This window comes from Eptatretus burgeri, chromosome 2 (assembly GCF_056783735.1).
Source record: "Eptatretus burgeri isolate ZD-2024b chromosome 2, Ebu_testis_v1, whole genome shotgun sequence".
Taxonomy (NCBI): domain Eukaryota; kingdom Metazoa; phylum Chordata; class Myxini; order Myxiniformes; family Myxinidae; genus Eptatretus; species Eptatretus burgeri.
The window spans coordinates 53,580,440-53,605,972 of record NC_140962.1 but is presented as its reverse complement, the minus strand read 5'-3'; the positions used below and the strand labels follow the sequence as shown (position 1 = coordinate 53,605,972).

Below are 25,533 nucleotides of genomic sequence, written 5' to 3'. Positions count from 1 at the left end.
TTTTCTGTGTATATGTACATCATACTGGTGGTTTCCTATGCCTGCCCTATTGTTCTCTCCTGCTCTCCCCCTTTCTCCGCCTCCTCCTTCTCCCCTTCCTCCTCCTCCTTCTCCCCCTTCTCTTCCACGTTCATATATTTGGATACAACCCAAATGAGCATGACATAAACATGCCCTCAAAACAATCAAATCTCTCATTGATGGAGCGATACTATAGACGAGTGACTTCTAATTATTGCAACCATCATATATTTTGAGATGTATAACGAAAGCTTGAAAGCACTTTTGGTTAAAAGGTTGGTTCAAAAAATATTTTCACCTCTGATTTGAGATGACAGTACCTCATCTGTCTTGGTGAAACCACACTTTTCCCCACACATGTAGGACTCCACTGGGATTGGATTACATTAGAAATCCCTTGGTCCTATACAGCTGTTTGCATGTTTGAGTACGACCTCACAACATTTCCCTGTAGGTTTGTAATGCATTTGGCAACGAAATGGGATTTTCGCTAATGTTTCTTCCTACTCTTAAATATTAATGGCAAAGAGAATGGTAAAATATGAAGTTATTCAACCCTTTGTCTTCCCCATCCGATGATCTCATTCTTTGTAAAAAAAAAAAAAAATTAATAAATAAACAAATAAATTCTGTAGACGTCTTCTTTTTCTGGTGTGTTCAGTGCTCCCAAAGCAGCCCTGTGGCAAGGATTATACTTGGTGGTTTAGCTTTGCTTTCCTCGTGGTATTCAGGGCAGGAATTTGTAATTTTTTGCTGTTGTCAGTGATAGCTCACCTAATCTTTGTGGAGGACACCGTGGGATCTTTAATGGTTGCGGACTGGACGCTCAGATTAATGTCCATCAGATGGACGGCATGTACATTGAAACTACCCTGCTTTTGAAACACCAGGGTGACAGTTTATAGCTGGGCCTAGAATCAAACCCAGGGATGAGTGCACATACCTCTCGGCTATCATTCCAGCCCTCCTGCCTAGTAAATGAACTTTAATATCTGATTAAGTTAATGAATCCGGTTGTTAAGGTGTATTTGGTCAATCGGTATATTTTCATACCCTTAGCACATCCCCTACTCCCTCTTGTATTGATAAGAATGACGTGCCCATGTGGTAAAGAAGAAGCTTTTATTTTATTCTCAAAGCCAGAGACATTGATATCTGAGCACCATTAAAACGCCTATCATCACAACTGATGTCTTGTCCAGATGCTCATGCTCCTGGCATTTCTACAAAAAAAAACAGAAGGTTGTGAGCAGTTAGGTTTGGAAAAATCTGTTGTGTTCTTAATGCAAACGGGATTTGGAGTTTTGGTAGTGTAGTTTTACCATTCCCATTTTTAAACTTTGATGCTATTGCCTCCCATTGTAAAAGGCTACGTTGTATTTTTATTTTTCCACTTGAGAAGAGAGAGTACTCTTTGCTTGCTCTCAATTGCCAAATAATGTTTTTTTTTTTTTGCCACTTTTTGAACTGTTGGCAGGTATGGCCGCTCCCTCTTGCACTTCCTGTATACAGACTGTCTGGAGTTGCATCTCGTGGAAGCTGGGCCTGTGGGCTTGGGGTTTGATCGATTGGGCAGCCTAAGAGAGGTCCAGGCAATGGTTTCTGGTGTATCCACGTGCCATAACATGGAGCAGGCTATGGAATTGTGTCACATTGCACGTTTACTTGAAATCGACATTTTGGTTCAAGGTAAGATGCTGTTTTGTTGTTGTTTGTGCTTCATTGCATTGTGCTCTATTTACCTCCACCAATGAAGGTGGAAGGTGGTTATGTTTTCACCCCTATCTGTCTGTCTGATTGTTACTTGTGATTTTTTTTTCACAAATCAAAAGATTTTTCAAGTATATTGGTTGGTCTTGTGCGTTATTAGTTGGTGAAAAAAATTGTTCGCCAAGAATGTTGGTCTGTAGCGTTTGTCTGTGTCTGTCTGTCTGTTTATATTTTTGTCACACGATTTCTAACCACAGTTTTCAATCAATCATTATGAATTTTTTTTTATGAAAATATATAGCACAACAAGCGGATTTGATTTTGGTTCAGGTCCGGATTCAGATCCAGCCTATCAGTGGGATACAGAATGTAAACTGTTCAGCCTGGCGGAGGTATGTGCTCTACTGAGTGCCTTTCTGTTTCGCCAAGTGTCGCTCGATGAGTGATCGTTCATATCTTGTCTGTTTGTCGTACAGTTTTTGGCCACAGTTTTCAAGAAATCAAGCTGAAATTTTTTTTGTGTACGTAAGTGTGTACCTGTTGTGGAGACAGCTCCGAAGTCAAGAAGGCAAAATAAATTAGATGATTACAATAAGTAAAAAATGTTTCAGTTGCAAAGCAACTGTTTTCAGTCGCCACATCATGGCAGGATAGCCGAGACATACACAAGCTCGCTCTCAGCTGTCTTTTCAAGCAAGACAGCTTAGAGCAAGTGTGTGTACGTCTCGGCTATCCTGCCATGATGTGGCGAATCATCGCTTTGCAGCTCTAAGCTGTCTAGCCTGGGCTTGAATCTCAACCCAGCTATAAACTGTCATCTCGGTGTTTCAAAGGCAAGGTGATTCATTAATTTGTGTGCTGTCTCTCGGATGGATGCCAAACTGGATGTCACATTTGCCGGAATCCACCCTCTCCCTCTCCTCACTCTCCTGCCCGTCTCTCTCACACCTCTCTCTCTCTCTCCCCCCTGCCCCTCATCCCCCACCCTTAGCCCTCTGTTAAAGGGACTGTTGAGTCCTGACAGTTTAGTTTTGAATTTAAAACAACTTCCCCAGAGAGTAACATGTACGAATCAGATTCAGAGTGAGCCGACCAGAGGGATGCAAAGGTTGCTGCATGTGTGAGCATGTATGCATACATGCAGGTAGTCCTTTGTCAGGTAGATAGCGTGTTTTAAATGTTTTCATCCGGTTTTATATATAATCCGACAGTTAAACGTAAGATGTTGCTCTTTGGGTGCATTTTATCGGCCTCCCCTTCCCTCCCCGTCACGCTGCCTTACCTCCCCGTCACGCTGCCTTACCTCCCCGTCACGCTGCCTTACCTCCCTGTCACGCTGCCTTACCTCCCCGTCACGCTGCCTTACCTCCCCGTCACACTGCCTTCCCTCCCCGTCACGCTGCCTTCCCTCCCCGTCACGCTGCCTTCCTTCCCCGTCACGCTACCTCCCCCCCCCGTCACGCTGCCTCCCCCCCTGTCACGCTGCCTTCCCTCCCCCCCCCGTCACGCTGCCTTCCCTCCCCATCATGCCGCCTTCCCTCCCCTCCCCTCACACATACCTAATCCCAAACCCCGTCCCCTCTCCATCCCTATGGATATATCCGGGTGGTCTCCGCATTCTGTATTAATGCGCTGTTTTAACCCACCAAATTCCGTTCAATCCCGTACCATCTCCACCCCCCTCCAACCCATTTCTCCACAAGTCTTACTACCAAATGCAAGTCAAGAACCCTTTCCCCCACTTTTCCCTCAGTTCCCCTGACTGAAGGCAAGTCCAGAACCCCCTCCCCTCATGCTTACCTCCTCCCAAACCCCCTCCCCTCCCCACTTCCCCTTTCCCCTCCCCAATCCTCCTTGCTCCCACCCCCTCCCAGAGTGTATAGTGACGTTTGGTGAGGCGTCACTTCCCCCCCCCCACCCTCTGCCTTTCCTCGTTTTTCTCCCCTTCCAAGCTCACCCCTTCTCACCCCCCCCTCCTTAATATATCAGCGGATATGATAATATATCAGCGGATATCAGCGGATAGAATATGGGTTATATTTGCTAATTCATAATATATCACCTTGAACTCTTAAAATAAAAATAAAAAGGTTTGTGTAAATTCCTTTTATTTATTTAGCCCTTTTGGCAAGTCTTCCATGTTTATGATGTCCTTCAACATTAATGCCTTTTTACATTCGCTTTTAACTGGTTTCTGTTTTGTAATTTAAACGTCAAGGCATAAACAGTTATCCAAGAATGTTTTATAAAGATGTATACTTGTAAAAAATAAAAATAAAAAAAAATGTCTGAGCATTGTACATTCCACCTTTTACGTGTTGGTCCATTGTGATACTCCCTTGCTCTCCCTTTTCTCATGTCTTGCCTTTTCCCATCTTTTTATTTTTTTTCTTTCTCAATTCAATCTTTCTTCCACCTAGCTGTATTGCTTGTATGCTTTTTAAAAAAAAAAAAACTTTTTTTATTTTTAATGAGATTCCCTGCAACATAGGTTGTGACTGGGGAAGAGCAGCAGAGTGGGTTGGAAAAAAAATGTACAAAATTTCAACCTCGTTTTGATCCTCACTTTGACAAAAGAATGTTCATCTTATCCTTCCTCACCTTGGAGGTTTTGGTTCACTGGAACAAGCAGAGCCAGCTAAAAGCTGACCTACAATCATCTCATGGGATGAGAGTGCATATATAAATGTTATTGAGCCACTAAACCACTCAGCCTGTCTCGTGCACCACTTTTTCAAAGGTTTTCGATCGATGTTCTCATTTTCTTTAAAAAGGGATCCATAGCTGTAAACTTTTCAATGTAAATTTCCACATGTGTTGTCAAAAGGAATAGCAGATTGAGATGTGCAGATGTATAATATTATATCCTCCCAGCTGTTAAGCAATATAGTTCATGAATCAACAGCTGCACTGCTAATTGTAAATTGATACAGCAGTTGTACCACAATGGCATCTATCCCAAATGTTGAATCCCTCCCTAATGGGAGAGCACGGATAGATAATGAGTGACACTGGAGTAAATTTACACCTTTCATCATATACTGGGTTAAATTCTCCAGTTGTTATTCCATTTCAGAAATCACTTACCATTGTGCATTTATCAGCTTTGTTGAGACTTATTCAATGTTCTCTTAAAATTAGTAAGTCAATACAACAACAACAAAAAAGGGATACAAAGACTAGGATTGGGGAAGAGCTAGAATATAGAACATAGCAGTGGGGAGTGTAGAAACCTACCCCAATAGCAGGGTGGATGGATAACAGAGGGCTTTATTTTATCTTCCAATGTATCACTGTAGGTTTCGCATCAGCAGTAACCAATTACTATCCTCAATTTGTTTTTCTTCCGTTTACATGCCAATGTGTTAATTCTGGCTGAAATTATTGTCTTCAGCTGTTTTATTGTGTCATCCAATTTTACTTTTTTTCTAAACTGATCCTATCTGCCTGAAAGTTTAATTTCATTAACATTAGATAATTGACAGACATTTATCCCTGTCTGATTAATTTACTAGTTATGCCATGGTCGAAGGGTGCGTGGGTGCATGCGTGTCGGCAGAATAACTGGACAATGAGTGAATGTCCCAGACAGTTCAACTTTGAGCTCACAAGGAAAAAATATAATATTAAAATTGATGCAGGACTATACTGTATTTACCGTATTTTTCGGCATTTAACTCGATGTGGAGTAGAAGTCAAATTGGCTAATTTTCCCCTTTTGTTTTCCTTCATTCATAGATAAATCAATTTGGAGTACAAGACAAATCCAAATAAACTAGAGAGTTCATAGAACATGATACCCCATGCAGTGTTCAAGTATATACTTCAATTTTGTTCAATTTGAAACAAAAAGTTTGTTTAAAAAAAAATTCCAGATGTTTAGCGCTATTGAAGCAGTCCTATACCCTGCCCTATTTGACATGTCCAAGTACTGCTAAATTGCAAGATTTTGGAAGTGACAAGAAGGTTCAATTTGTGTTCTTCAGTGTTCAAGTATATAATTCAATTTAAATAAGATTAAGATTGTAAAAGTTGTATAAATGAATCAATTCCAGAATTTACTGCCATTATTGCAGTCTTTCACCCCCTGTCTAACATGTTACATTGATTATTCGTGCCTGTTGTTTGTGTCCTTTATAATATCCTTAAAAACAGCAAGTTTGCTGTTTGGAATGATTTTCAATTTTGTTTAACTGCCTGGCAGGCAGACAGACCAAAAAAACAATTCTCACTCCTCTCTGCGCTTGCTTGATTGGGACAAATTTTGAGATAAAGTATGATAGAATGGCAAGTTTGTTTTCCGAATCATGTTCCAATTTGTGTTCAAAGTATAACACCAAGGAAAAACTTATTTTTAATTGAATCATAAACTGAAGTTTACAAAAGGACTAACGGACATGAACCAATTGCTTCACACCACTTCTCGCTTTGTTTTCAGGGTAACTATGGTCGTTAGCAAAACTATCAGTAAGAATGATAGAGGTGTTAATTTTCCCTGACACTGTCACACAGCATCGCTGCCTATGGTATTTCCAGGGTCATGAATATTAATGAGCTGTTTTGTGCATATTTTTGAATTACTTTGTGGGACGACCTTTCAGGTAAATTAGAAATGTAAATAGTTTTTCAACACGTTTGTTATCATATGGAGGTACAGGATTTAAAACGAGCTACAGAATCATTATCAGCACTGGCCCATAGTACATTACATTTTATCACAGTTCATGACTCCAAAACATGAACACCTGAACACAAACATTGCAATAAAAGCGCATTTTTTTTTCTCTTGAAAGAACTCAATCACTGAGCACTGTTATGAAATAACAATTATCCAATTTATTTCAGAAAAATCACACTTGGCAATTTTTTTTCGTTTGTGCAATTCAATGTCAAACCATAAATAAGTCAATTCTGAGTACAAGTCGAGGCCCAGACTTTAAGGAAAAAAAAAGTATCGATTTATAACTTGACAAATACAATACCATACATTGTGGCCGTGCGACTATGCAGTAGTGCCCTTGGGTGTAGTATTGCATGAAGAGAAATTAACGGCATGAATCGGCACCTCCATTGAGTGTTCTAGTGAACCTCCGCCATCGAAGATGGATGGAGGTTACTGTTTTCACCCCTGTTTGTTTGTTTGTTTGTTTGTGAACATTATTACGGAAAAACTCCTGGACGGATTTCGACGAAACTTGGTGGTGGGATTAGGTATGGTCCAAGGATCATGCCATTAGATTTTGGACTTGGTCCAAAAAAAAAAAACAGAAAATTTTGCAACTTTTTTTTTTTTTGATCGATTTTATTTGAAAAATATTTGAATTTTTTTTTCATTTTTACTTGTTTTAAGTGATTTCCAACCCCCAAAAAAATTTAGAGAAAAAAAAAATTTGCAACTTTTTTTTCAAAAAAATTGATTTTTTTTTTTTTTGGGCATTTCTACATGCGCGTCGATCTAGTTTAGTTTATTCAATCGTCGTTCAGTAGAGTTTGATCCGTTTTGACCTACAATGAATAGGATATCAGGTTCACTTAAGTGACCCAGCAATATTGGCGGCAGAGGTTTTGCACTCTACCAAGTGCTCCCCCTCTAGTTTTATTTTGTGTTGATGTTACATCTTCAGGCTTTAGATGGGTGATGCAAATTCCAATAATACTTGGGGTTTTTTAACATCTATAATAAATAGAGCTTGTGTGGCTGTAGCTATGACACCAATATTCAGTCGTCGATTGGTCGTGGCACTGACCAATTTGGTGACCTTTTTTTTTATCCTCCAGCATCATTATCACTATCCGTGTCAGCAACCAATGGTCCATCTCTGTGATGCTGCAAATCACGCTTTCCTCACCTATCACAGTAGTGATGACAATATTGGTGATTACGGTGTGGCGTCTTTGTCACACTCTTTCCTCATGATATATGGAGTATATGGTGTGGTCAATAAAAAAATTCAAAAAAGACAAAAATTATAAAGTGCATTTCCAGGAAACTACCACAGCACATTGCCCACCTAAAGTGAGCTGACACGGTTACTCCTGCCTGTCGGGTGGTGGTGCCCATAGGGGCAATACTGAAGCTCATTTTTAGCTTACCTGGGATGTAGTTCCACGGAGCTTATGGGATAGCGCGTCGTTCGTCAGTCCACAAATACTTTCAGCTTCTTCTCTGAAACTACACATATGATTTGGATGAAACTTTACCACAATGTTCATCACCGTGTATGTACCAAAGTTTGTTCACAGCATTAAAAAAAATCTGGGTCAAAGGGGATCTATGGAGGGAGTTTATGGGAGAGTTGTAACCTCCCAATACAGTTAAGAAATATAAGGCCGTTTAAAATGCAAATGGATGTATATACAATTATGCGCCACTTAACGACGGGGATACGTTCTGAGAAATGCATCGTTAAGCGATTTCATCATTGTGCGAACATCATAGAGTGTACTTTCACAAACCTAGATGGTATAGCCTACTACACACCTAGGCTATATGGTATAGCCTATTGCTCCTAGGCTACAAACCTGTACAGTATGTTACTGTACTGAATACTGTAGCCAATTCTAACACAATGGTAAGTATTTGTGTATCTAAACATAGAAAAGGTACAATAAAAATACGGTATAAAATATATTTTTTTAATGGTACACCTGGATAGAGCACTTAGCATGAGTGGAGCTTGCAGGACTGAAAGTTGCTCTGGGTGAGTCAGTGAGTGAGTCGTGAGTGAATGTGAAGGCCCAGGACATTACTGTACACTACCGTAGAGTATTATAAACAGATTTTTACACTGAGGCTACACTAAATTTATTTTAAAAAATACTTTTTCTTTCTTCAATAATAAATTAACTTCAGCTCACTGTAACTTTTTTATTTTATAAACTTCTTTTAAACTTTTTGATGAATGCTTAGGGGGCCATGATGAACAAAACAACACGAGATTAAATCAAGCACATGGAAAAATGATGCCATCAAGAGACGCGGTAAACATGAGACTGATGAGGCTGCTGCGTAACATGACATACTGTTTTACAGTAAACGTTTTTTTTTAATAAGTAGAAAGAGTACACTCTAAAATAACGATAAAAAGTACAGTATAGGAAATACATAAACCAGTAACATAGTTGTTTATCATTATCAAGTATTATGTACTACACATAATTGTATGTGCTGCACTGTACTTTTATACGACTGGCAGTGCTATGACATCACGAGGCGATTGGAATTTTTCAGCTCCATTATAATCTTACGGGACCACCGTCGTATATGTGGTCCGTCATTGACCGTAACGTCGTAATGCGGTGCATGACTGTGTGTGTGTGTGTGTGTGTGTGTGTGTGTGTGTGTGTGTGTGTGTGTGTGTGTGTGTGTGTGTGTGTGTGTGTGTGTGTGTGTGTGTGTGTGTGTGTGTGTGTGTGTGTGTGTGTGTGTGTGTGTGTGTGTGTGTGTGTGTGTGTGTGTGTATATATATATATATATATATATATATATATATATATATATATATATTGTTGTGGTTACCAGATTCGCAAACCACCATTCAGGTCCCTTAGGTGAGGTATCTCGGTAAGTGCATGTGTAGTTAGGCCCAAACCCGTTGTCTAGTGGGAATACATGTCATTTATACGTGCTGCGACTCTTCAGGATAGCCGTTTTTCTTTTACTATCTTTATTTTGGACCAATCGCCACCATCACAACCACAACAACAACCACCAACCACAACGCCGCTTCACCACAACCGCCATGACCTTTACCGTCACAACTCGCCACCATCGCATCACCGTCATCTCGCGCCACTCATGGGCACCGATGCTGGACTCGTGTGGGGCGCACGTTGAACAGCGTGTACAAAATCACGGATTTTCTGCTTCAAAAACGGATCGAAAACGACACACGCCCACTTTTTGCCGTCCAATCGGTGAGCGAGGGGCGAATTGGCCCCGCCCCCAGGGCGATCGATATATGCAAATTTGTGGATCAAAAAGCCTTCACGCCCACTTTTTCTCGGGCCAATGGGGAGCGAGGTGAAAGGTCAAAGGGAGGGGGTCAAAGGCGAAGTTACGGGGGGATAAAAGGACGGTGTTCGTCAGTCAAAGGAGTAGTAAAAGTCGGAGCGAAAGAGTCAGCAGAACGGAGGCGAAGGAGTCGGAACGAGGCGAAGGAGTCGGAACAGAGAGTCAAGACTTCGCGGGCGGTGGAGCTGCTCGTCGTGTGCGTTGGAGTCGGAACGGAGGGGACGAGCTGTGGAAAGGCGGCGAGTCGGACGAAGGGTGCTCGCGTCGTGCAAGGAGCTGCGCGCCCGAGGGAGGCCGGCAGCGCGACCTGGCCGAGGTGGAGACGCTCGTCGCACATAATAAAGATCCTCTATACCCCGAGCATCAGCAACCCCCCCTCCTGTTTCCCCCCGCGCTGAGATAGTGCGACCAAGGGGGCCCCGTTCCCACCCCCTGCCAGGCACTGTCCACGAGGCCCGCGGGTTGCGGGGCCATCGTTGCCCATGTCTCATCACCAGACGGGTAGGCCCGACCAGGTCTCGGCCCCAGGCCTACCTCATTCTTGAGGGTATTTGTTTTCCTTGGTTTTGGGTATGTGTTGTCGGCGCCGTCTGTGAAGTAGAATTGTATAAGTGTTGCCGTGTGCTCGGTAGTCGGTATTAGCTCTGCACTGTGTTTTCACTTTTATGTTTGCTTTTTGTGTAAATGGAATTGTGTTTTCTTTTTTTTTGTGTGCATTTGGTGGAATGGTATTTGTGTGCTTCCCGTGTGCCGAGGATAAATGTGCTTTATTGTTGAACTGTTCTCCCGCTTTCGCTTCGCCTTTTTCCCCATTGAACCCCCATCTTGCTTCACGTAAAGGGTTGGTAGTGGGCTGAATACGCCCGATAATTAATCGAACCGTCGAGGTCGACGATAACACCGTCGTTATTCTGATAGTACGGAACGGGTCGCTAAGTGGCCCGTGTCCGAAGTCGACCTGCGGCGAGGTGCGACGCCCGGTCTACCCTCCGCGTGGGTACTTAGGTAGTTCGACTGGCGAGCAACCCTATCCCACGCGGGGGCTGATTGGCTCGATCGCGGTGAGATCGAAAGGTCCACCCGTGACTGGTTCCCGGCGTTAGTCCGAGAGGGTCACGACTGGATTGTCCGTCCGGTGGGCGACGTGCCGCGATTCGAGTTACGTGGCGGCCGCACGCCGGCGGGCGCGAAGACCGCAACACTGGTGTCAGGAGTGGGATACAAATTCATCGCCCTCGCGCACTGGTATTGGAGAGCGGGACAACAGGCTCTCCTGTCTCCAGCGAAATTCACGGGAATCGGTCCAGGGGTGAGAGAAGCGACTCCCCGATTCCCTCCAAATTACGAGCGAGCAAATTAACCCCTTCACGAGAAGCAAGATGGCTGCCTCAAGGCGAGCGGGAGCCGGGGCATTAGAAATGGATGTAGAATGTGTAGGATCCATGGTCCAGGATGGAATCCCCGAGCAGGAAATGTTGATTGTGCAGGAACACGGACTCGCCCAACTGAACCCAGGACCCGAGGTGAGGTGCGGCAGCGGCCGCGTGTATGACACTCCTCCCCCCCCTCTCCACCAAGACCCTTCCTCAACCCCTGCCGAAACGGCTCACTTGAGTGCATCCGACATGGCCCAGCTATTCACCATGCTGGCACAAATGAATGCGGCAATGACAAATGAAATGAAAAACGAAATGAAAGGCATGAACAAACAAATGATCGAAAAGATGGAGGCGAATATGAAAAACGAAATGAAAGGCATGAACGAACAAATGAACGAAAAGATGGATACAAATACAAATGAAGTGAAAACGACGATGGATACAAATACAAATGAAGTGAAAACGACGATGGATGCGAATACACAGCAAATGAGGGAAGAAATGAAAGAGCTGCGGGTGAGACGCAGAACATGTGGGCCGATGCCTGCAGGCGGGCATGAAGGCCGTGACCAGGGAGCTGGGAATGGCGACTTCACGTGTGGGAGCAAACGAGCTGGGTGGGGGTGCAACGATGCTGACAGGCCCGCGGTGGAGGCGGGTGAAAAATAACGTGGAACGTGTTGGGCGAGGGTCGTGACGATGACCGAAAGGGAAAAATTAAATGGGGAGACCAAAACGTGTGAGACGAGACACGAGGTGACGACAACAGAAATAATAGTTGAGACAAGGGAGGTAAAGGGTGAAGAGTTGGCAGAGACACGGGAGATGGGAACGATAGAGGGAAGACTACACGATGAAGACGGGGTAAGTGACGCACACACACACGGAGGTAGTGGAGGATAATGGGGGTGAGCTGGCGGACTGGGTAGAGACCCGGTGCGAGCACCTGGATGGCCTCCTCCAGGAACGAGGGGAGGGAGTATGCCCCCTCGAGGCGAGTCACGACCAGGTGAGTTCGGTCGTGTTCTGCGAGGTTGAGGGGAGGAGTGCTGTGGACGGGTGCACGGAAAGCTTGGGGGGTATAGAGGCCCCGGAGACCCTTGTGGGGACACGAATCCCCAGTGTGGTTGTCCCTGTGTGTGTGGTGCAAGGTGTGAGTGCGGCACCGTGTGTGGAAGTGACCCCGTGTGTGAGTGGTGTGGTGGCGATGGTGCCAGAGTGCGTGCTTCCCAGCACGCCGGGTGTGGATGGGGCACCGTGTGTGAGTGAGGCCGTGTGTGTGAGTGAAACGGCCAGTATGAGTGAGGCACCACGTGTGAGTGGTGTGGTGGCGATGGTGCCAGAGTGCGTGCTTCCCAGCACGCCGTGTGTGGATGAGGCACGGAGTGTGAGTGAGGCACCGCGGTTGAGTGCCCCCGCGTGTATGAGTGAGGCACGGTGTGTGGATGAGGCACAGCGGGTGAGTGCCCCCGCATGCGTGAGTGAACGGCCGTGTGCAAGGTCGCTGAGTGCAAGGGAGACCGTGTGTGTGAGAGAGCGGTATGTGAGGGAGATGTCGGTTGGCATGCGGGAGCACGCAGCCGCGTCTCCCGGTGTGAGTTTAATGGTGTGGACTGTGTGCGTCGTAACACGCAGGTATGCGTGTGTGGAATGGCGACGACGGCGACATGTAAAGAAAGAAAGCCGAGTAGCGGCTGTAGCTATTTCGGAGACCGTGCCGGGTTCACCCAGCAGTGAGCACGCGGTTCGTGCTGTGCAACGCACGAGACCACCACGTGCTCGCTTGCGAGAGTGAAGTCCCGGTCCGGAAACGCACGCGGTGGATTTGCCGATCCCGCGGACGGACAAAGTTTAGGCAGGATAACGGATTTGGACTGGACGGGTTCTCCACGCGATCGTGTGTGTTAAGCTCCAACGGGCAAAGCACATGTGTTCGCGTGGGGAACCCCTCGAGACGTGGGGCTTGTGTTTTTTTTTTGAAAAGACGGTGACGCCATGGCTGCACGCAGGTTGGAATCCGGCAGGAGGGGTATCTCTGCCGGATGGTCCCGTCCAAGGAGGGACGAGAAACACGTGCAGCTGCATGACGTCACGGGCAGGTGCAAAGTGCGCGAGCTCTGAGTTGCCGCGCAGGTGCTGCGCATGGAAAAAAAAAAAGAAAAAGCAAGCCTCACTTTCGGGTGTACAGGATTCCTGGGCAAGGGGTGAAAGACCCCCTTACCCTGGGCACAGGATGGAAACTAGTTAGGGGGAAGGGTTAGCTTAGCTAGACCGACTTCATGGGGCAGGGGTAAGTCCTCATGGAGTCCGTGGAATGGATTAGTTAGAGGGATTGTAGCCAGATTTAGGTGGGGAAATTGATTAAAGAGATTAGGAGACAGAGACAGACTTTGGATGTGTAGCGGGGATGTAGCTTAGCTACGTAGGTTAAAAGGAACGTGCTATAGTTTAAGGGACGACGTGGGAGCACGAGTTAGTTAGGGGATGTAGTTAGAAGGATGGCAGAGTTCAGTGGTGAGTGTGTGGAAGAGTTGGTGAGTGAAGTGGAAGCATGTGCTTGGTGAGTCGTGAGGTGGAGACATGAGTGAGTGAGGCCAGCGGGTCTGTGTGTGTGGAGCGAATAGGGAATGCATGGTGCGATGAGTGATTGGGGAGGAGTGACTCCTCGCCCAAGGGACCCCGGGTCAGAGTAAAGTGAGTTAGCTGGGTTAGTCAAATTGAAAAATGGAGGTCGTTTTGCTGTTGGTGGGAATGTAGGCTCGAAACCCATTTGAGGGGTGCAGGAGCCCTGTTGACGGGCTTGGGAGCGTGGCTGCGAAAGGTGAGTATCGCTGAGTGGGTACCCCGGGCACCAGGCTAGTCGGCCGCGGTAGGCTGCGGGCCCATGGGGGCCGGGATAGAGTAGTGGGCACGGGTGCGCCTGCTTGGTGCGGGGCCCGGGCGCCATTAGCCGCGTGGGCAGTGTTGTGGGCACGGGTGACCCTCGGAAAGGGGCCCGGGAAGCCAGCCTGCCACGTGTGCGTTTCAGGGGAGGTGCCATGGGGGGCACTCCCCGGTGTTAGGGAGCTGGTAGGCTCGGAGGCAGTGTAGTGCCCCGGGGTGCCATAGCGGGAGATTCGGCAGAGGGTCGTGCCTGCCAAAGGGAGCCACGTGTCCCAGCCAGGAGACCGTGTGAGGGCACGGGAAGAAAATTGGGGGCGAGGCCCGAAATTGTGAGGACACCAACATAGGCGACGGGAATCTGGGTTGTTAGAACCAATAGTTTAAGCGAGAGGCGCTTTGTTGAAAGTCCCGGGTAGTTTAACAGTTAAATGGTTAGGGCAGATTAGAGATGTACCCCTCCGCACCATCCATCCCCTCGCTGTCGTTGTGGGCCGCTGACCCACTTTGGGTTAAGATCGCCGAACTCTGGGGAGGCCATTCTGAGGCTTCGTTGGGCCTCGACACAGGACGTTAGCTCTCCCTTATTCCCTCCGGGAAGGGAACGTAGAGGTGGGGAGTAGGCTAGGTGACCGAATAGGTTAGCCGTACTAGAACGATAAAGGTGGTTAGGGTACGATTTATAGTGGGGAAGTAAAAATAAAAAAAAATAAAAAAATTAAGGGGGCTAAATTGGTTTTTCACAAATTAAGGGAGTGGGTATGTACAGTGACAGGCAAAGGCGATAGGTTGGGAGGGAGACAGGTAGGTAGGTCCGAGCCCGCCTTCCAAGTGGCCAGCACCACCGCACTCCCTCCACCAACCTCCACTGAACGGCAAAGGCTGGCCACTTCATCGGCTGGCCGTGTTTTGCTTCAAGGCGGAGGCCGGCTGTTCATCGGCAGCTGTGTGCTGCAAGGCCTGTGCCGGCCAGTTCATCTGCTGGCTGTTTTTCTTCGAGGCCTGTGCCGGCCAGTTCATCTGCCGGCTGTGTTTGCCTGCAACGGTCTTTCTTCTGCGGGCTGTGTTTGCCTGCAGCGGCCTTTCTTCTGCGGGCTGTGTTGCCTGCACCTTGCCATGCCATGCCCACTGCCCATGTTCACCAGCCCCGTTCAATTTTGCTTTGCCCCCCTGTTCATTTCCATGTGCGCCAGGATCAAGGCAACAGTTTGCAAGCTGCGAGAACTGCCCTGTTGGCAGCTACAACACGGGCCTGCAGTGGCAGCCCGTGCACCGTGTTTTGCGTCCATCCATTCATCCATTCGTTCGTTGTGCTCATTGCGTGTGCCACTTGAGCTGGCACGGAGACTGCGTTGTGCAGCCCAAGCACCGTTGTGGTTCACTGAGTTCAGTTCAAAAGGGAAGGCCTTGGACTGCGTGTGAGCAGCCAGCCACGTTCCCTGTCACCTGCATTGTTTTGAGCCAGAGACTGCATGCGGGCAGCCTGGCTCCCTGCTAACTGCTTTTCTTTTGCAGAGTTCAATGATCCTGGGCCATGGTTTAGTGTAAAATTTGTAAGTTAAGGTTAAGATGTACTGTAAATATGAGTGTGCCCCCGGCATGTATGTCTAGCGCCGGCAATTTTATTTAAGTCGTCCGTGTGAGTGAGTTTGTTTAGATAGTTACGCAGCCCTTAGGTTATTTATTTTGGGGACACGAATACCATGAATGTCGCACTCAGGGATCCGTAGGTAAAGTGTACTAGGGGAAAACTACACATGATGGCACACGAAAATTTGACGACTTGGGACGAGTCTGTAAAAAGGGAAGGGGGTAGTGTTGTGGTTACCAGATTCGCAAACCACCATTCAGGTCCCTTAGGTGAGGTATCTCGGTAAGTGCATGTGTAGTTAGGCCCAAACCCGTTGTCTAGTGGGAATACATGTCATTTATACGTGCTGCGACTCTTCAGGATAGCCGTTTTCTTTACTATCTTTATTTTGGACCAATCGCCACCATCACAACCACAACAACAACCACCAACCACAACGCCGCTTCACCACAACCGCCATGACCTCTTACCGTCACAACTCGCCACCATCGCATCACCGGCCATCTCGCGCCACTCATGGGCACCGATGCTGGACTCGTGTGGGGCGCACGTTGAACAGCGTGTACAAAATCACGGATTTTCTGCTTCAAAAACGGATCGAAAACGACACACGCCCACTTTTTGCCGTCCAATCGGTGAGCGAGGGGCGAATTGGCCTCGCCCCAGGGCGATCGATATATGCAAATTTGTGGATCAAAAAGCCTTCACGCCCACTTTTTCTCGGGCCAATGGGGAGCGAGGTGAAAGGTCAAAGGGAGGGGTCAAAGGCGAAGTTACGGGGGATAAAAGGACGGTGTTCGTCAGTCGAAAGAGTCGAAAAGTCGGAGCGAAAGAGTCAGCAGAACGGGAGGCGAAGGGAGTCGGAACGAGGCGAAGGAGTCGGAACAGAGAGTCAAGACTTCGCGGGCGGTGGAGCTGCTCGTCGTGTGCGTTGGAGTCGGAACGGAGGGGACGAGCTGTGGAGAGGCGGCGAGTCGGACGAAGGGGTGCTCGCGTCGGCAAGGAGCTGCGCGCCCGAGGGAGGCCGGCAGCGCGACCTGGCCGAGGTGGAGACGCTCGTCGCACATAATAAAAGATCCTCTATACCCCGAGCATCAGCAACCCCCCTCCTGTTTCCCCCGCGCTGAGATAGTGCGACCAAGGGGGCCCCGTGCTCCCACCCCCTGCCAGGCACTGTCCACGAGGCCCGCGGGTTGCGGGCCATCGCGCTCCGCGTCTCATCACCAGACGGGTAGGCCCGACCAGGTCTCTGCCCCAGGCCTACCTCATTCTTGAGGGTATTTCTTTCCTTGGTTTTGGGTATGTGTTGTCGGCGCCGTCTGTGAAGTAGAATTGTATAAGTGTTGCCGTGTGCTCGGTAGTCGGTATTAGCTCTGCACTGTGTTTTCACTTTTATGTTTGCTTTTTGTGTAAATGGAATTGTGTTTTCTTTTTTTTGTGTGCATTTGGTGGAATGGTATTTGTGTGCTTCCCGTGTGCCGAGAATAAATGTGCTTTATTGTTGAACTGTTCCTCCCGCTCGCTTCGTCTTTTCCCCATTGAACCCCATCTTGCTTCACGTAAAGGGGTTGGTAGTGGGCTGAATACGCCCGATAATTAATCGAACCGTCGAGGTCGACGATAACACCGCCGGTTATTCTGATAGTACGGAACGGGTCGCTTAAGTGGCCCGTGTCCGAAGTCGACCTGCGGCGAGGTGCGATCGCCCGGTCTACCCTCCGCGTGGGTACTTAGGTAGTTCGAATTTGGCGAGCAACCCTATCCCACGCGGGGGCTGATTGGCTCGATCGCGGTGAGACCGAAAGGTCCACCCGTGACTGGTTCCCGGCGTTAGTCCGAGAGGGTCACGACTGGATTGTCCGTCCGGTGGGCGACGTGCCGCGATTCGAGTTACGTGGCCGTCGCACGCCGGCGGGCGCGAAGACCGCAACAATATATATATATATATATATATCTCTTAGTCGAGTCCAGAGGGTTCACCCCTACCTTGATGGATAGCCAAACGATTTTCCCTTGGAGGCTTACAGCAGAGATTCTCGGAGATTATAGCGTGCGCACGGGAAAACTACTACAAGGCCAGAGCAGATGGAAGCACAGCACAAGGGGATTTATCTCAAACCCACAACAGATATACCGACACCAGCAAGTGAAATAAATGATTTAATAAACAGAAAATCAAACAGTTTAAGGGAAATAAATCAAGATGTGAAGTAACCCAATCTAAATTCCTATTTGAGGTGTCTCTGCACTCAGACACAAAAACGGACAAGGGGAAAAGATAAAGGGGAAAAAAATCCCTCCTTTATTTTGGCACTTCGCTTCGGGTTCAGAAGTGATCTTTTATCAGCGTTGGGGTCGAGCGCCATCTTGCGCGGCGGAAAATCATGCCCAAAAATGGCATCAAGCTGCTCTTGTTGCGGGAAGTGTACTGGAGGTATTCGTGCGGATGATCCCTTTGTCAAGAGGGCCCACAAGCTGTCATGAAAGTTCTTCCTCATCATTGATTATCAGTTGATTATCATTCAAGCTTAATTGGCTCCATTTTCCTTTTATCATCACACTGAAAACCATTCGGCAAATTTTGGAGAAATTTGCATCTGCAGGATCTAAGGGATTCTACGTGAGTGTTGCCCCCTAAAATATGTATTTGCTTTCTTCTCTGAAACCACACACAGAATTTTAATGAAACTTGCCTACATCCTTTATCACACGTGATGTACCAAAGTTTGTTAATGGCATGAAAAAAAAAATCTATAGGTATTTACTTTCTTCTCTATTACATATTTTGTGGGTCATCCATGCCTACCAGTGGTTCCCTGGTTATCTTATCCAGCCTCTACCAGGTGAACGGCCAGGGGTATTGCCCCTATGTTTTAAATATCCTGTAGGCCTTCTCGGTAATTGTTGAGACATTTTTCTATAAGATGAATCGATAAAAGCAGATTTTTTTTCATTACATGCACTACACATGTATCAACAACTTGAAAAAGTCGTCTATAAATTAGGTTATGCAAATATTTCAGAATTTTAAACAACCCTCCCCATTCACATTCTCCATGCACACCCATTCCCTTTCCTTTCCCTGCCCCTTATTCTGATTTCTTTACAAGCTTGTTTTCCTCCTCATTCTTCTCTTTCTCCCTCCTCTTCTCCCCCAATCCCCCAACATACTATTTTCTCATGCCGTTTTCTCAATTAATTTCGTTTACTCATTCCTAGTCCAACAAGATATGTAGATTGTCCCATAACTGTAGCATTTTAAGTTTATGCAATTCATTAGCTTAGGGTAAATGGGGTATTAAAACTTGCATTTTTTTTTCTTCTCTTGTTGACTTGATACAAAACGAATGTTGATAAATATGGATGCTGATAAATTTCAATTTGTACTGATAAATTGACCAACTTGAACAGAGCAAGCTTTCCTTGAAAAAAAAACGCACTTACTGTAAAGGTAGTTGACTGCCTTTTCACAAAGTCAGTCAAAAGTTACAATAACAGAAGTGAGCCAGACTTTTGCCAGTTTGTGAATTTCCAGATTTTTCCTGACAACTTGGTCAATTATAGTGTTAAATATGGTTTGAATTATTTTCCTGTTGATGCCCTATCGATAACAAGCAGGGATTTTTGATGGTGTGGTTTAATTTGAAGTACATTTAAAAAATATTTTGCAGTTTTGAAACCCCCTAAAAAAATCTCTATACTTGTTGTAGAGTTTTGTTTTTAATGTTTTTTTTTATACATCAGCAAGTAAACCTTGTGACTTGTAAGCACCTATTACACTCAAAATCGTTGATGTCCTTCTCATGAGCCACCTAGTATGTTTGCATATTTGTTTCCTCTTGACTTCTACAAATTAGGTCCAGTCAGTCATACTAATGGGACCTTCTTTCTGGAATATTGTTTGTCTGACATGAAAAACAAGTGGATTGGAGGACAAGTAAGGGGAATTATAATGATGGTTACAATAACTAAATGGAGTTTAACTGGACATGTGACAAGAATTGCAGATGAAAGTTGATAAATTAACTGAATGGAATTGATTTCAGCCTGAGAAGATTAAGCCTGAGAAGATTAAGCAGGTTAACAGAACAGCAACTGTTAGATTGCACCAAAAAACGAGGAAGACCTTGTGCAAGATGTCGGGATGAGTTGGTGAAGAGAAGAGGCAGAAGATGAAAAAAGTGGACACCTTACGGGAGAGGCGTTTACCCAGCAATATGACTTATCATGTTAAAGATGATGATGAGCAACTAAAATTTCTTTTTTTTTTTTTGTATACCTTGGTCGAGGCTCGTATGAGAGCTAACACACAACTCACAGCAAGGAGGCATGAGACAAGAGGGGCGGGAGTGGAAGGGACAAAACAGTGGGGAACAGACACATTAGGTGAACTGTGGAAGGGAGAGGGATGGGGATGGGACGGGGAACATGGCGAAGAGAAGATGGACATTTCAGGGACTTTCAGGAAGGAAAGCAGGAGAAATGAAGGAAGTGGGCTTGGGTGGATTATCGGGGGTAGAAAAGATCGAGGATTTGGATGGGGGAAGATAAGAGGTGGTGGTGAACAGCTGTTTTGAAAGCCTGGAGGGAAGAATGGGAAAGAATAGAGTGAGGAAGTTTATTCCAAAGGCGGGAAAAAAGAGGAATGAAAGAGTGAAGATGAGCAGTGATTCGTGATTTTGGTAGTTTTACCAGAAGGGGGTTGTTGGCGGACCTTGAGCGCCCTGTGGAAATGTGGTGGGGACAAATAGCAGATAGAGCAGGGGGGGCAAGGCTGGAGAGGAGTCGGTAGAAGACAGAAAGACCACCGACCAACCTGCGGTGATTGAGTGAGAGGCCCAAAGACTCAGCTTCATTGCGGGAGATGCCAATGATCTTAAATGCCCTGGTTTCAACAGCGTGAAGCCGAGAAAGGTGGGAGGCAGGAGCACCAGCCCAGAGGGGAGAGCAGTACTCCATCAGGCTACGGACAAAAGCTTTGTAAGTGGTCAGGAGCTCAAGAGGGCCGAGGAAGGACTTAGCACGACGGAGGATTCCCAGTCGGCGACTGGCTTTTGAGGCGAGGTTGGAAATGTGACTTTCCCAGGAAAGGTCATGGCAGATAGTGAGACCTAGAAGCTTGAAAGAAAAGACTTCTTCCAGAGGATTGTGGAGAAAGTGGATGGGGGGGTTTTGTAAACGGTCCTTTCGAAGAGACATAGTGAGAGTGTGAGATTTGTCTGGATTGAAAGACATGTTCCACGTGTTGGACCAGTTTGTGATTTTATCCAGATCTGCAGTGAGTGAAGAAGCTGCTGCTTGCCGGTCTGAGGGATGACAGATGGTACGGCAGAGGGTGGAATCGTCGGCAAAGAAAAATAGAGGATTTTCCAGAGAGTCCGAGAGATCATTGATGAAAACCAGAAAAAGAACAGGGCCCAGAACGCTACCTTGAGGAACTCCAGCCTGCACAGGAAGAGGGGATGAAAGAACTCCATTTAGGGCCACACGGTGACTGCGACAGGAGAGGAAGTCTGCGAGCCATGAGTGGAGATGGCCTTGAATACCATGGGAAGAGAGTTTGGTGAGTAGGGCAGGGTGCCAGACTGTGTCAAAAGCACGTGATATGTCCAGGGATACGGCTCGGATTTCCTGTCTGGCATTGAGGACCTCCATCCATTGATGGGAGAGCAGAAGCAGCATATCCAGGGTAGAGTGACCTGGTCTGAAACCAAATTGATGATCGGAAATCAAGCCATTGGAGAAGAGGAAGGATTTCATATCTGAGGCGATGATGGATTCCATCACCTTGCTGATGATTGGGAGAAGGCTGATTGGTCTGTAGTTATAGGGATCTGTTTTTGCACCTTTTTTATGCAGGGCAGTGATGTTAGCAGATTTCCAAACAGATGGCAGATGACCTTGGGCAAATGAGAGGGTGAATAGAACAGAGAGAGGGTGAGCAAGAGCAGAAGAGCAGGCTTTGAGGACACGTGGGCTGATGCCGTCTGGACCGGTTGCAGAATCTGACTCGAGGTTTGAAAGCAAGCTCTCCACCTTGTCAGGAGAAAAGGATACAGAGTCCAGGGACAGTTGGGTGCGACTGGGTAAAGTGGGTAGAGATAGTGATGGGTTTAGGACACAAGATTTAGCTGCAAACACCGAGTTTAGACATTCAGCTTTATCACGTGTGGAATCAGCAGTGCGGCCATTTGAGGTAAGGGAGGGGATGGAGGGGGAACATACACCAGAAACAGATTTGATTAAACGCCACCAGGATTTTGAGGAGGGAGAGAGGTTTGAGAGTTCAGACTTGAGATGAGAAAGATGTTGTTTTCTGGCTCTCCTGAGGGTAGATACACACTTGTTCCGAGCTTTGTGGAAAGAACTGAGATTGCCCTCAGTTGGGTTTGCTTTCCATGAGGCAAAGGCAAGTTGTTTCAGGACAACTGCCTCGCCACAAGCTTCAGTAAACCAAGGGCGGGAGGAAGGGTAAGACAACTGAACACGAGAGGGGATAAATCTGTGCATGAGGGAGAGCAAGTTTCTTTGAAAGAATTCCTAGGATGAGTTGATGTTTGAAAAAGTAGTGATAGAAGACCAGTCTGTCAGTTTGATGGCTGCTCGGAGACCCTGCCAGTCGGCTTGAGTGAAATGCCAGACTCGACGGCGGTGAGGTGGTTCTCTGATAACAGCCAGAGAGATGTCCACTTTGACAAGGACGTGGTCAGAAGAACCAATTGGAGCGAAGGAAGAGCAGCAGATATTGTCAGGGAAATTTGTCAAAATCAGATCCAGAAGAGATGGAGTAGCATTGGTTGAGATCCGGGTCGGGAAGTTGACCGATTGAGTCAGTCCCAATGAGTCGCAGAAAGCTTTTGCTGAGGTGCCATGGCAGGTGAGAGAGGTACCCACACCGAGCCAACTGGCGTGATGACAATTGAAGTCACCACATAAGAGGAAGAGAGAGTTTGGATGAGAAGATAGAAGATGGTCCATGTTTTCGGATAGTGAGGTGTAGATGGAGTCATCACTGTTCGGTGGACGGTACAGTACACATATAAACATGAGGTGGGAGTGGAGGGAAGCCGAAGCCAGAGGTATTCCTGGGGGTGTGGGGGAGTGAGAGCAGTGCATGGAGAGTGAGGAATAGAGTCTTTGATGAAGAGAGCAACACCTCCACCAGGACGAGGCTCAGGTCTGTCATACCGTAAGAGGGAGTAGCCAGGGAGAGATACTTGGGAGTCAGACACGTCTTGGGAGAGGAAAGTTTCTGTTAGGCAGATAATGGCTGGTTTGTCAGTGGAAACCTGTATGGAAAGATCTGAAAGGTTTGAGCGAAGGCCCCGGATATTTGAGGTCCACACTTTTAATGAAGAGGAAGGGGAGGAGGCTTTGGGTGCAGGAGGTGGAGGGGGAGGGGGAGGGTAGGACAAGGGACGAGGGGGGCAGGTAAGGAGGGTTGCTGAAGGAGTGTGGGGTATTGCAGAACAGCGAGGGGAGGGGGCCGAATGAGGAGGAGAAAAGGCTCTGTGGTGCTGGGGGAGAGGGAGGACAAGAGACAAGGAAGAAGGCAGTTGAGGATTTGAGGAGGTGGAGTGAAGAGATGGAGGTGAGAGGGCAGTGGAGGGAGGCAGGTTGGTGGATGAGAGGGGGGGCAACTTTGAGAAGGAAGAGTGAGGGGGATGAAAGGTGGGAGAAGGGTGGGGGGGGGTTTTTGAGAGAGGTGAGAGGGAGGCTTGGAGGGGGAAGAGTGGGATGGTTGCTTTGAGAGTGAGAGTGAGGGGTGAGCGGGGTGAGTTGGCACTGAAGTTGGAAAAAAAGAATGGTTGATGGAAAGCGAGCATCCATGGCAAACTGTGGTTTTTAAAAGTTTTAGGTCAGAGATGCGATTTAACACAATTCTTGATGGATGCAATGAAGGCGAATTCAGAGCATGGAGAGAAGAAGCGCTGTAACACTTGGACTCTTTAGGCCAGGAATGAACGCTGGGTCGCAATGAGAGCAGTCTGTTAAAATAGCAGTAGAGTAGTGCATTGTGAAACAGTAAAGAGTACCACATGTGTGAGAGAGGAAGATGAAGCATTATAAGATCGTTTTTGTAGTTAAAAATAATGTATGAGAGAGTTCAACAGATTAGGTCATGGAAGTGTAAAAAAAAAAAAAAAAATCGAGGAAGAAGACGAGGAGGAGGTTAAGAGGAAGAAGAAGAAGCAGAATCGGGAGAAGGTGAGCGTGTTGTTGTTGGGTATATATATATATATATATATATATATATATATATATATATATATATATATATATATATATATATATATATATATATATATATATATATATATATATATTTTTTGTTAATATTAATGTATGAGAGAGTTCAACAGATTAGGTCATGGAAGTGTAAAAAAAATAAAATAAAAATAAAAATTCCAAAACATTGAGTGACCATGCATCATATATATCCATCCATCCATCCATCGATTGGGACCATGGCAGAGCGTTGATGCTGCCTAAGCAGTCTCTTTGGCTGTTGGGCACAATCCTGGACAGGTCGCCACTCCGACACAGGATACCAGCAAGCTGGCACTCATTTTGCCGACCACGGAAGGATGACAGGCAGATTCGACCTCACCTGGTATTAATTCAACAGCCGAGTGGGATTTGAACTCAGGATCCTAGGATCCAAGCCCACCACCCTGACCATTAAGCCAACACCAGGCATATCATACATATGACGTCATTATAATGTTGCGTTTAGGGTGATTGTTGCTCCTTTTGTTTAATAGATGTCTTTGACCTGGAGGTACGCACACTAGCCTCGATGCTTTCTATTTTGGGTTGAAATCTCAGCTCGGCTATAAAAACTGTTTCACAGGCAGGGTGATTCATGAATGTGTGTGTAGTCCCTCGGATGGACGTTAAACTTGGCGTCCTGTCTACCAGCGTTAGTTGGTGGATGTTAAAGATCCTATGGTATTCTTCATGAGAAGTAGGTGAGCTATCGCTGGCACCATGGCCAAACTCCAAATTCTTCCCCTAACTACTGCTGGGAATTAAATGGAAAACCACCCCAGATAACCCTCACCAAGAAACTGCTTCAGCAGCATCAATGCTCTGTAACAGAGTATATCAAACCAGAATATATATTAGGCCAAATAATAATTTTTAAAATACCAGTTGATCATCTGGATTATTTTTTTTTTCAAAATGGCCGACGGCTTTTAGTACCCGACATCATGAAGTCCAAGGAACTATCCAGATAGAATTGTGAGGACACCGAGATCTGGGGAAGGGAATAAAAAAATTCTAGAGCGTTGAAAGTTCCCAAGAGCACAGTGAGCTCTATCATTATGAAATGGAAAGAATATGGAACTACCCAGACTCTTCCAAGAGCTGGCCGTTCAAACAAACTGAGCAACCGGGCAAGAAGGACCTTAGTCAGGGAGGTGACCAAGAACCCAATGACCATTCTGACAGAACTAGAGTTACTCGGCTGAGATGGGAGAACGTGCCAGAAGGACAACAGTCTCTGCACACTTCACAAATCTAGGCTTTATGGGAGAGTGGCCAGACGGAAGCCACTCTTAAGAAAAAGACACATGACAGCCCACCTGGAGTTTGCAAAATGGCACATGAAAGACTTGGAGCATGAGCCAAAAGATTCTGTGGTCTGATGAGATGAAAATTGAATGATTTGGAGGTGTCACAGCAACGGGGTTGAATACTTATTGACTCAAGACATTTCAGTTTTTCATTTTTAACTGATTTGTAAAAATGTCTAAAAACGTGTTTTCACTTTGTCATTGTCATTTATGGGGTATTTTGTGCAGATCAGAGACAATTTTTTTTAAAATACTCAATTTTAAATTCAGGCTGTAACACAACAAAATCTGAAAAAGTCAAGGGGTGTCAATACTTTCTGAAGACTGTAAACTCATATTTTAAAATATCATCAAAAT

The 25,533-nt window shown here is 46.3% G+C and overlaps 1 protein-coding gene across 4 annotated transcripts in view; it reads left to right on the top strand.

Annotated features, from left to right (window-relative positions):
- The window catches only part of LOC147032064 (BTB/POZ domain-containing protein 7-like), a 116,090-nt gene that overhangs the window by 76,141 nt on the left and 14,416 nt on the right, over positions 1-25,533 (top strand). For all 4 annotated transcript variants that reach the window (XM_085869350.1, XM_085869349.1, XM_085869351.1 and 1 more), the window contains exon 5: positions 1,499-1,710. In XM_085869350.1, the coding sequence (XP_085725476.1) occupies positions 1,499-1,710 (212 nt within the window). The remainder of the gene's footprint in view (positions 1-1,498; positions 1,711-25,533) is intronic.